The 12,962-nt window shown below is 39.7% G+C and overlaps 1 protein-coding gene across 2 annotated transcripts in view; it reads left to right on the top strand.

Moving 5' to 3' along the window:
- The first annotated feature begins 2,292 nt into the window (after window positions 1-2,292).
- Window positions 2,293-12,962, top strand: part of gsk3ba (glycogen synthase kinase 3 beta, genome duplicate a) — a 39,884-nt gene continuing 29,214 nt past the window's right edge. The window contains exon 1 of one of the 2 annotated variants that reach the window (XM_015003230.2): window positions 2,293-3,171. In XM_015003230.2, the coding sequence (XP_014858716.2) occupies window positions 3,084-3,171 (88 nt within the window). In that variant the 5' untranslated portion in view covers window positions 2,293-3,083. The remainder of the gene's footprint in view (window positions 3,172-12,962) is intronic. The other variant, XM_015003231.2, reaches the window with a different exon arrangement.

The raw sequence follows: 12,962 nt of genomic DNA, 5'->3' as shown, positions 1-12,962 counted from the left end.
CTTACCTTTTAAGAAGGGATTGGGCTGATTTTATTTGGGCTTTATTTTGAATATTAAAATTGATGTTTGAATTCATAACAATATCTAGGCTTATTGCCTGCTGTTAATATTATTGTAATTGAGTCTAGATGAATCCTGAGCTATCTTGCATTTTTGGGTTATAAACATTAACCTTTTTTGTTTTCTGTATTAAACTTGGGGACATTATGACCCTTCACAGCCACAATAGGGCCACGATAACTCTGGGGGAGCAGCAGAGATCCACAACTCAGGTGGAAGAATCTGTGCAATTTCTGCAAGAAAGCCATGGGACCTCCTGCTTGCAGTTCACTAGAATCCACTGGGGGACACAGGAAACTTGTGGAAGAAGGCGCTCTCCTTCAATTTGAACTTTTTGACTCATATGCATAAATGGGTCTGATGAAAAGCAATACCGCACATTATCTTTACATTTTGTGTTGGTGGCAGCATCATGCTGTATTGTGCTTTTTTTTTACTCTGGACAACAAAGCTATTAAGAATTAGAGTTGATGGTCAGATGGATGAAGATAAATACAAGGCAATCCTAGAAGAAAACCTTTAAGTGGCTGCAAAACAATGTGAGAGTGCAGATAAGATCTACCATATCGCAGGACAATGGCTCTCTAAACACACAACCAAAACTGTGATGTTTTAGAATAAGACACATACCTATGCACTAATGGTTCAGTCAAATTCCACACCTTAAATAAAATGAAAAATGTCAAAGTCCATATCTAAAAAAAATGTTCTAAGGCTGTTCTCTTGCAGAGCACCACACTTATTCTTCTCTTTCTAATTGGACTTTGTCTTCTCAGCACTGGTTTTGCTTTCTCTGTTGTTTATCTATGTTCCTCTGTGATTTCCCCCCCCCCCTTGTGCTGCCAGGGGATGAGTTGCTATGAAGACAAAGCAGTTTCCTTCATTACTTCTGCTCAGCTGCCTGCATTTAAAATCTTACTGTGCACGAATCATTGAAGGACAGCCTCAGAGAAATTCCCTTTGATATATGACACAACAAAGTATAAATAGATCACACAAAAGATAGACTGCCGACACACTAACGTCAGCATAAAGGAAAGATTCTCCTCTTAGGAGCAGTAATTTGCATGCATTCTCTTTTAGATGTGCCATACTCGCATCAAACAATTAGAATATTTCTTAATCAGATATTGTGCTCTACTCACAAGATTAGATTTCTAATCATTGTTTAAATGATCATTTTAAAAGTTAAAATCTCTATAAATAAATGTAGATTTAATGGACAAAAGAAAATTAGAAAAAGATAATCATTTATTAATGTTTCAGATTTTTTTTACTGAATATTCAGAGTTAAAAAAAGATTATCTTTCATTACTTGTCCTACCATAATTTATTATATTATTAATACAAAGAGCAAGTCTATACAGAGCTCTGCAATTATTTGATTGGGAACTGTTAAATAACCATTAATCATCACATCCAACTAATGAAAAATATCCATAAAAAATACCGGACCACAGTGAGATTAATTAGAGAAGAAATATAAATAGATAACACTGAAAAGTTTAGGACTATTATGATTTTATGACATGTTATGGCTTGTATTTATGTCGTAAAGGACATTACATATTCCTGTAGAGGACAAAATAATTATATTGATAATAATAATCACCATCATGATTTTTATCATGATGGTATATGATCATCAGAACATTAAGTTCTAGCAAACACATATAGTGATTTTTACAATACAACTGTGATACCGCTGCAAATAAGCGTAAAATAAATGTAAAATAAACCTGTATTCATACACGCATGTGCATGAACTTCATTAGAATGACTCGGCAATATGGCAACAAGGAGCCAAGAGGACGTTTAAAAAAAGTTGTCCATGAAAGGTAGAGGATAGGATTTTGTGACTAACATAGCAACAGTGCTGCATGACCACCGGTGCTCTGTGACAGCTGGGGGGGATTTTGAACTGACAGCCTGCTTTTCAAGCTCCATTGGTCGAAAAGGTCATCAATCTTGTGTAAAACCCCGCCCATTGTCCCCGTCATGGCACTGGAAAAAGCCTTTGAAGTCTTGAGGGAGGGCAGCGAGCAAATTATGCCATGTGGTGTTCAAGACCGACATTGCTATTGGACCACAGGCACGCGGTTGACACCCATTTCTGAAGGATACTGTCTCTGATTGGCTAAACTCAACACCCCAGATCCAGCGTGTGCGCGTTCACGGTTTTCGTATTCAGCGTCGCGAGCTACGTTCACGGCGTGAACTCCTTTCTTTGACATGTGTTTCTTTACGAAATTTACTTACGTAAAATACGCAGCGACAAAGACTGCGAGCCTGAAACCTATGGGGAAGGAGTGAAAAAAAAAGATATTCGGTATCGTCGCATTCTGTATCTTAAGACCATCATTTTCTGAGGGGCTCTCCGCTTCAGGGGCGAGGTACAGACGCCGAAATTTGACGACGGTGAGGCCGGAGCTAGCACCAGCGTAAAGTGTGTAAATTAGCCGCATAAAGACTGCGGCGACGGACAGGTTTTCCGTTAGAAGATCTTTAGGCTCTGGTGTAGTGAGGGAGCCGCCATGGCAGTCGGATCACTGAGGCTCCACATCGGGATATGAAGAGGAGCTGCATGTGTCCCTGAATTGGCAAGCAAACGGCTCGTTTTGCTTCTGGACCGACAACCGAGCTGACCGTTGTTCATTTTTGTGGAAATCACCCTGAAAAGGACTTTTTATCAAACACGGGGCCACGGGGAGAGGCCAGATTCATGACTATTTCAGTCGGAGACGTGTCTTTTGAGGCCCGTTGAAAGAACCTGGACTATAAAGGAGGGAAATGATGCTTTGATTGACCGTCGGTGGGAAAGATTGGACAGTTTTATTTTGTGATTATAAAACTGTTCTAACGGGCTCTCTTTCTGCCTGTGCCCCTATTCCGAGACACACAGATATTAATTTACCGTCAGCCTTTTTTTTCCCCCTTTTTTTATTTTTTCTTTGGATGAGAAGGTTCGGCGACTCGATCAGCCCTGCCGTTTAGCAAGTCGAAAGAATTAAAGGGATTGGATCATGTCGGGTCGGCCCAGGACCACATCCTTCGCCGAGAGCTGCAAGCCAGTGCCGCAGCCCTCTGCTTTCGGCAGCATGAAAGTCAGCCGTGAGTACACCTTACTGTAATCCTAGAGCTGCTTCCCCCCCCTGCATGCACCATAGGCCCCCGGTGTGGGCTACCTTCTCTCTCTCTCTCATTTTTCTACATGTCCAAGTGTCATGCTAGCACAGAGTAGCTTAGCCTGGATGTCGCTCAGCGGCGCACACTGCTGCTGACCGGGGGCCGGTCAGTGCAGCAGGCCGCACCGGGGCAGGGTTGGGCTGGGCCACCGGAGAGTGAAGCGTTGGCTTGGCACCAACCCAGGATGGAAAAAAAAAAAAATCAACCAAGCCCTTTCCTACTCCCGGAGATCCGGTATAATACATGTCTGAATTTAGATCACAGCATATAGCGGAATTCCTTTCTACAACAGAGTTAAAGCCGTAGGGCCGGTCTGTATTACGCAAGTGTCTGTGCAGAGCGGAAGGTACGCCCATAGTTGACTCGAGCGAAACAGACTCTGTCTCTGAACATCCAGGTTTGCTGGGTTCTGTGGGCCTGTTTAAAAACTAGCAGCCTCGACGAGTGGACACAGAGTAATCAGATTCATGGCCGCGGAGATGAAGCCCTACCTGCCATGGGTTGTCAGGCTGGCAGTGGTCATCCAGACACAGGGCTTTGATCTAATTTGGTGTGTGTCAGGAATCTCAAAATAAATCCACCTACGCGCTTCTGTCATTAAAAACAAGGGGTACTAAAGCATTAAAAAACGTGTTTATGACATGGTCGTTTGCTTCTAAAATTATACAGCACACCTGAAACGTTGAACCTTGACTGGAGCAATTTTTTACATGCTGAACTACACCCCTGTTTCACCTTTCACCTATTTAACCATGAGTAATGGTGAAAATTTAGGCCGTAAGGAATGTTGATGTGGTGCTTCAGGGCTGGGAAACAGGTATGCAAGCAGAGGAGCTGTGTGTTAAAACCAAATTCCTCTGAAGGAGCATTGGCTGCAATTTAAATGATGCCAAGATCTTGTGCATAGGTTAAAAATTAAGGCGATGACTGCGTTTTAAAAGCTGATATTGCAAAGTAATTTCCCTCGTGAGTATAGAGATAACCATCAACAGCGATGATCTGTGATTAATTCTTTTCCCCTTTTTAGTAATAAACCTAAATTTCTCTGTTGATTTGTAATAGTTCCATATTAAGTCAAAAGGTCATGTTTATTACTGTAGCATACTATTTTAAGTTATGGCTTTCTAATTTTTGGTATAATATGGATTTTGCACAAGGTAATTATTAAGTTTGGGACCACAGATCTGATTGGTTGATTTTTTTATTATTATTTTTTTTACATTAAAGACATAATTCGTTTAAAATACTCTACTTTTCAGAAAAATCTAAACATTTGTTTGACCAAGTCCATTTGATAAGCCCAGCCATGTTGCTTCATATGCAAAAAAAAAAAGAATATTTTTTGTATTTTGCATTATTATCGAAAATGTTTGATACTGCAGCCCACAAAGCAAATTTAAAGATGATTTTGAGGGAACACTGCACTCGCTAGCGTAATCACAAACGGAGCCATTGGGGCGAAAAGCGTAGCAGCAGATTCGTCAACGCTAAAATATCAGCTGTTAATACATTGAGAGCCAATGGTGAGGCGGTGGCTTAATCCCATTTTACCTCCTGCACCTTTGGGTGTGGAATACCAAAAGATTTCACACCTTCGCTTGGTTTGGTTCTCTTTCGTGCAGCACCTCAAATGTGGACCAAAGCACCTGGACAGCGCCATGCTGGAACAGCAGCTACTGAGACAAGAAGGCTGCCCAGCATGAGCAGCAGGGGAGGCGGGGAGCTGTCCAGCATGTTGTTCTATATACGAGACAAATGAAGTAGTACTGAGGAGATGGAGGGCTGCACACACTCTGAGGAAGAATTGTTAAATTTTCATTTATAAATCTTGCACGCTGGATATTTCGGTTTTTTTTTTTATTTATTTCTCCTTTATTCACGGAATCATTTCCACTGCAATGATCTGCAACCAATACCCACGTACTGGTGGGTTTTGGTAGGAGCAGGGTTTTATGAAAACAGAGATTTTTCGGAGGCACACTTTTTATGCGTTCATTGCAAAAACTCTTAGAAATGTAACTTGCAATGTAATTTCAGTAGTGGTGACTTATTGTCATTATTAATGCCTTCAGGAAACAGCAAATACCAAATATTTCTCGGTTTAAATAAATTGCCATGTTGACAACCTTTAGAATATTTACTTAAATGCATCCAAAATGTTTCTTGTTTTAGTTGTTCAAAAATAATGTAATGTTTCCATTTGAAAATATGTCACGACAAGAACAAAAGCATAAAAACACAAATATCTAGTTTTCACGATTCGTCTTGAAATAAATGTAGTAAACACAGATGATTTTGATGCAGCCTGTCTTCCCACCATCCCCATTAGGGAAGTTTTAAAGGTTTGTGTACTCTGTTTACTATTTTGAAACAATTAATAAACATAAATGGGTTTTTTTTATTTTATTTTATTATTCTTGATAGACATATTCGATAATCCTAAAGGTATTTGCTTGTTATAGTTTTTATTCTGTAATAAATCCCTCTTTCTTTAAGAAGCATAAAAAAATATTATCTTATTGATTGATAACCAGGCAAGTTAAACGACATGCTCTGATTGAGTGATGATGGGTCAGCTTTGTAAAGGAGTGTCCCAGTTATGCCTAAGTTGATGGCGATGGGACAGGGGAACAGTTTAGTGCTAAGGGTATGGATAATATATCATGTAAAATGAGTGTGTGTCACACACCAGACTGTGATGGTGACATCTGCAATGTTGAATATGCAAAATAAAACTGTCCCTGCTCTGTTTTTCCTCATTCAGGAATGCGTCAGGATGAAAACGAGTCGGTTAGGGAAGGTTAAAGGTGCCTTGCAGCTGAGATGCGATCAGGATGTATGTTAGTAGAATCTGGCCTGAAGGTTAGGTTGGGGGTCACCTCAGAGTTTTAGTGCAGTAATCCCTCCTGGGACACGCCACAATGTCAGAATGGGAAACACACAATGGGTGCTGAAATAAAGAATCAATGGTTGCATTTTTTCCCCAGTCAGTGATTATTTATTGTTAAGGTTTGTTGAAGTTTATGGTGATTTCTGAATGTGCTGTTTTTCTGGTCACTCAGTGCGTCTCCCAGTCAAAGCCAAACTGGCTGCCACTCAGTTAATCTTTAGTTTTATCTCTGTCCTTTACAAAGTAATTGGTGCTAAGACTTGTATGTATAAGCTGTAGTTATGAGGCATTTATTTCATGATAAATGTACCAAGCAGAAGGTGAAGGTATTTTCCAATGTGAGTTTGTAGTTTCCAGGATTTATTTTTAAATATTTTTTTACATTATGACATTTTAGTCAGAATGAATAGCCTTTTCTGCATTATGTTGTGCAGAGCTCAAATTAAGGATGTTTTATTTATGACAGTTTTATACTTGTGATATTAAATATATTTTGATACCACTAAGTAAATGCTGTTAGATAATATTTTCTTTCTAGTGTATTTTTTTTGTAAGCATATGGTAAAACCTCAGTGTTTTCATATCCCTTCTGAAGAAAAACCACAAATGACCAAATTTGGAATCTGCATTCCAGAATACTGAAAATGAAGTGACTTGTAAAAGCCAGATTAGTGCATCTCTAAAGTTGAACAATCTCTCCTCATTGGTTGGTTCTTTAGATTACTCTACATTCTTTCACATGCAGTAGAAGTCAAACTTCAACGCTAATAATGAGATCCTGCAAATTATATTGTTTTTATTCGTTAAAATCTTGTCCACGTGTGTGAGCTTGTATTGCATAGTTCCCTTCTCTGGTCTGAAGAATTGGTAGTAGAAAAGTCGAGTAAAATCAACATTCTGCTCCAAAGTTGCAAAAATAAATGTCATTTCTTGCAACTTCTGTTGAAGTCTTGAAACTGAATATTCCCACGAGCAGTGGTGGCAGTAAGAATAAATTGAGAAACTGAAGACGCAGAATAACTAACCGCTAAACCAGATTGGACAGCTAAAGCAGGTTAGATGGTTCGTGACAGGAGCAGGTAGTTAGCTGTGCTGCTTTAGAGTTTCTGCTGTATTTTTCTGCTGGCTCATGATGTTTTCACTGCTCAGTACTGTGAATGCTTTGACACATATAGTATTGATAAAAGTGCAAAAAAAAAAAAAAAAGACATCATTAGGGTTAGATGAGGAATATCATCTGCTTGCCTCTTGTTAGCAAGATGCTACGCTTTCAGAGAACGTCCATATTTAGTGGTTGGATTCATTTTATTTAAGACATCAGTAAGTCGTTTATCAATCTAAATAATGTTTTCTCAAAGTGCTGAGTAACAAGTGGCCAAAAGGAAACTTATGATGCTGTTTTTCATGTTTCTTGTTGTCTTAAACTCCTTCAGAGTTGCACGATAGCAGAGTGTATTATTTGACTGGATGCGTTTAGCTCATTTCTGTTACCCTGACCTCCACCATGCTGCTGCATGTGCACACACTGCTACACATGTACAGCGCATGCTTTCGTGTGAATACTTTGGCAGATGATCTAAAGCAGCCGTAGCATGTGTGTATAATCACGGAGAGAATGCTGTTGCCCCCCTCGCCCCCTCGGGCAGATGGAGACGTGCACATACATGTGTGCATACATTCACAGGGGCACGCGTAGGTTTTTGTTTTTGGGGGGCTAAAGCAGCTGGCCAAGAACAATGAGAGGCCTGTTTAGCATTTCAAAGCTGCAGCTCTCTCCCCCTTCCCTCCTTGCCTTTGCTGTCCCCCTCTTGCATTTTGCAAGTGATAATGAGAACAAAATGAACTAATTATACTCTTTGATTCTGATTGAAACAGCAGGGCTCACAGGCAAGATGAGAACTGTTACCGTCAAACAGGAAAACAGACAAAAAAAAAAAAACTGGCTTGACCAAGTTAAGCTTGGCGTTTGTGGTGCAGTCAGCTCGGTGGCTGTGCATTGCTGCGATATCTAAAAATCTATGCACCCACGTCATGTCTTGTCAGAACTCTCTGTCTCCATCTCGGTACGGCCTGACCATGTTTGCTTTGTTGTCAGAACTGACATTCCTGTTTCAGGAATGCAGTGAATCGTCTCATCAGGTGGACACCGGCAACTTGACATGATTGCCTCCACGCGTCAACATGGTGTTTGCACACGTCTGCTCGTGCTGTAATTCAGGCGTGTAAATCATCACCCACTTGTGAGCTAAAGGTTTGAAGTCCGATACGTCAGGTGGGAAAGTCTCGGCATCATCCAGCGCCTTGAAAGTAGATGATGAAAGCTTTAGTGAGTAGAAAGCCAGGCAGAAGGGACATGCATTTCAATCAAATTATTTGTGTACTTTGACTTTTTTTTTTAGCTTTTTATCATTGTTTGCTTTATGAAATGAATGGTTTTTATTAGATATTTGCACAACCCCCCCAAAAAAAATTGTCCCTCATTATTTCATTTTATCCAGCATCTGTTTGGTTTAATAAATCAAAGTTCTCTGGCCTTGTCACACTTATTTACCCCTGATTTTGCCTTTAAGGTTAAAGGTAGAACCATCTTAATTTCAATATAATATCTATTGACATTGCACAAATGATTTAACAGTTTATGGCATATGTGGCACAAATCATACGCGGTTCCAGAGCAAAGGTTTGGGGGATTAAAACATCCATGTGGATTTTTTTTATTAACAGTTTGGAAGGATTACGCTCAGATTACCTCGTACAGTAGAGCTACGACAGCAATTACAGGAGACTATTCTTTACTTTATTTGTTGCATCATTTCCACAGAAATGTGCCGTTGAAAGATATTGATTTATGTTTTCTTGTGACTATTTAGTTTTGGGTTTAAACTCTTTTTTTTATTTAAATAAAGTTAGATATTTAATCTGGGTTTTAATAGAATATTTTTGTCCTATTTCTACTTCTGATTTTGGCACTTATCCGGCGTTTTGAAATTAGACATGTAAATATTTAGTACTGTTCTATTTACATAATCTTTATAGAAAAAAAAAACATATATTTTTGGCCTTTAATCTTCCAAACACTGATCTGACCAGATTCTGATCAGTTGTGATCTACTTAAAACTGATTAAATAATTTAACATTCAGCTGTAACAGGACCTGAGTACCATATTTGCATTTTACTTCACACTTTTACCATTATAGTTTTAAAAATGCTTGAATGTATATTCTTGGCAGCTTGGTACACTTCAAAAGAGTGAGAATAACTTTCTTGTTGAACAGTTTTTTTTAACATCATCACACTTTGTGCTTATATTCTTGGCTTTGCATAAAGTGCACCCATTGCTCAGCCATTTCAAATGTTTCCTGTATATTTTCTTGACATATACTGATGCTTGACATGCAGAAAAGTCTCTTGGAAGCGGTGTTGTTTGATCTAGTAACAAATCTATTCAGTGAGGGCTGAGGCTCAGCATTATGGAACAATGATTAAAATTCAGTGCATCAGAGGAATGAATCCCTTTTTATGCAGTATTGTACAGAATTTGAGAGACTGCATTTTTTTAAAATAAGCTTTGTTTGGAATTAGCTGCAGCTGCACGTCTGTTCTCCATTTCTTTGCAGGATTTCTGACGCTGAGCCAGACTGGACAGGGATTTTCTTGAACATCAGCTTTGAAGTCTTTTCACTGATTCTGAATCTAGGATTGGGTTTTGGGTTAGGACTTTGAGTAGGCCATTATAGCACATGACTATGCTTCAATATAAACACTTCCATTGTAGGTCTGGCTCTATGTTTAGAGATGTCCAGTTGAAATGTGAGCCTCTTCCCATAGTTCTGTCTTTGCAGCCTGTATGGGGGGTTTTCCACAATGGCTCCTTCCATTGTACCATCTACTGATACTCTTCCCAGTAAAGCATCATATAGTGTTTTGCAGGGAAGCCAGAAATTTGTATTTTGTGCTCTCTTAAGCCCAAAATAGATCTTTAATTTACAAGTAAATTTTTCTTCATACCAATATTCTGTAAAGCCCAGAATAAGCAACTAATAGTTGTCTGAACTGGAGATTTGGTTCTCGGCAGCTCCTCCTGAGTTGCTAGTGGCTTTTTTTTGGCTGCTCTTTGGGTTAATGATGCACTTCTTTGCCTTGAATTTCAATTTGGGATTTCTGAATAAGATGAGGTGACTACAAATGGAAAGCCTCATGTTTTGGTAGTATTTTTATATAAGTATAATTTTAATCCAACTTCAAAAATATGCACAACTTTGTTTTTTGTATCATTAACTCACAATAAAAGCCCAGCCTTCTGACCTCACATGTATCTAATGGATGCATTTAATGGAGTTCTGCCATTATCACCTTCAGAAATGCTTTAATTTTACCTCTTTGATCATTTTCTCTTCAGCTACATCGTGTCGTGGTTGTCGTAATCAACATGCATCAGAGACATCGTACCCTCTGACCCTCAGTACGGATCGATGGCGAAACGCCTCGATCTGATCTCAACCAATACATGCAATTAGATTGAAACTTTCCTCCTGTGTAGACAGGCTCAGGTCAATAGAAGAAAGCTTGACTCACTTCCATCTGTGACGCTAGTGGTGCCTTTGAATGACACCCTGCTTCAGTTTTGTCTCTCAGCCTAGCGGCTCTGCTGCTCCTGTGTCAGCCGATTCCAGCTGTGGCCTGGGCTAGCCTGGTGACCTTAATTGACTATTGATGGATCTGGTCTGAAATTGCACAGGCCGTCCCTGTTGCTTAGCACCAGAGCTGTAGGGCTTATGTGGATGAAATTATATTTTAGATATTCTTTTTCCTCTCTTTTTTATAACATGATTGCAGAAATGCTTCAAGTTCAGGGTTGTGGAAACTTCTATTTATTTCAGGATGTTTGCATATGGTTTTCTGGTGAAAACATTGCTTTGGCAGAATGGGCATTTAATTTAGTAGAAGTAGTGAGGCCAATCCTTCATTTAGCGGTTATGGAAAAGTAACTCCAGGCTTTTTTTTTTTCTTATTGTTGCATAATCGAGGCTTCCAGTCAGTCAAAGAAGCTGAAGCAGAAAACGAGCTATAGAAAAATGCGGTCATATTGCATGGTCATCCCTGGTTGGCACCAGTGTGTGATCATACTGTGAGCTCTACATACTTGTCTGTGTGTGTGAGAGTCGGCAGACATTTCTCACGGTTTGAGGAAGTGCAGAGGCGTCATAGAAATGGCCCTGCTGGAATACGTAGGCAGAAATTTTTTTCTTCTTCCTCTTACGCACACTAACTCTCCTGTTCTTCCAAAATCTGCCTTCAGTTACTCTCTGTAGGCTCCTTTCTGGAGAGCGAAGTCTTTCTGACCTCCCTTCTTCTTCTTTATTCTCTCGCACTTTGATTTTTAGTCACATTCGCTGAGACTTTATGTTCTGACTGCTCAGTCCTTGGCAAAAACAAACCCACACACATAAACAGGAAAACACACATGTGACAAGATTGTTTGGTACTTGCTTTCTCATTTGCAAGTCTGCCCATGCAGGCCCTGTTTGTGTCAGAATCAATAACCCTCTTGGAAAATTACCCCAGCCAGCCAGTGAGGGTGAATGATAAGACCAGTAAACATCCGCACTTCTTACAGTCTCAGTAAAAATGTTGATTTTCTCTTTTTTTTTTTCTTTTCCTCTTTAAATTTGAACATATTCTCAGAATATTTGAGGTAAAACGAATCAATTTGATTGACTAAAACTATCAGGAATAAATAATCACTACTTTGAAGTAATACATTTAATTGTTGATTTTTATGTGCGTGTGAAATAGATTTTGTTTCAGCCGATCATTTTCCAGTGCAAGATGATTAAGAGAGGACTGAACATGTGCTGCGGCGGTGGTCGGATCCTTTGTGGTAATTTTGGGGTTAATTTCGGTCCTTCCACAGACTGCAGGTGTGAGGCAGCACGTACTGCAACCCACTAGTGGATAAATGTGCTTTTAACTGCCAGCTAATGTGGACTTTACCCCTCAGCTCTGCTGCAGTGAGGGAAGACTGTGGGAGGCAGGTGGAGAGAAACCTCTGAACTGGCCTTTTAAAGGGCCATTTATCTTCTAATACCAGATTTATGCTTGTTTTGCTGCTTCCTAGCAACACTTGTTCAAGATATGATGCCCCTGTGGATCAGGAATATCAAATGATGTATTCCCAGTTTGTGTGTACTGTGTCTTGTATCTTAGCTGAAATTAAATGTTGTCTTTTGACATTTGTCCTTCTGTATGATATTAATTTCTCTAAAAAATGTAGTTTCAACCTCAAATCAAACCCCGTAGCACAGCGCAGGAGGGTTTTTCCACCAGCTCTGTGTAGCGCCAGTTCTGTTTCCACCGCCGTGACCTCTGACAGAGAAACCGGTGTTATCTCTTGGCTGGGCCTGAGTAAAGAACCACTTTCGTCAGGAGCTGGAGGCCAGAGACCAATAAAATATTGGGAACTCCTCAATTTTCTTTTTTAGTTCTACGCTTTCTCAGCCAAATTTAAGATGGAAAATGACACAATCTTTTACAAATACATCATCACCATAATGGTATTACACACAACCTACACACAACATAAATGGCACTGTTTGAAATGTAAAAGTTGTTGGTTTATATATTCAATTAAAGAAAACCAGTTGAATCTGCTTGTAGTGAAAAGAGGTTTCTGAATGATCTATGTGTGCAGTACCAGCCCTATTTGTAGGTGGGGGTGGACTTCAAGTGGGCCTGGGCACTGATGGACTTATCTCCAACAAATCACACTATTACACAAACTGGCTTTGTGGTTGGGTCTTTGTGGTGAGACATAGAAGAGGACC

This window comes from Poecilia mexicana, unplaced genomic scaffold, assembly GCF_051168715.1.
Source record: "Poecilia mexicana isolate PSO_F unplaced genomic scaffold, ASM5116871v1 scaffold_2, whole genome shotgun sequence".
Lineage (NCBI taxonomy): Eukaryota > Metazoa > Chordata > Actinopteri > Cyprinodontiformes > Poeciliidae > Poecilia > Poecilia mexicana.
The sequence above is the reverse complement of the archived record's forward strand: the minus strand, read 5'-3'. Positions and strand labels throughout refer to the sequence as shown.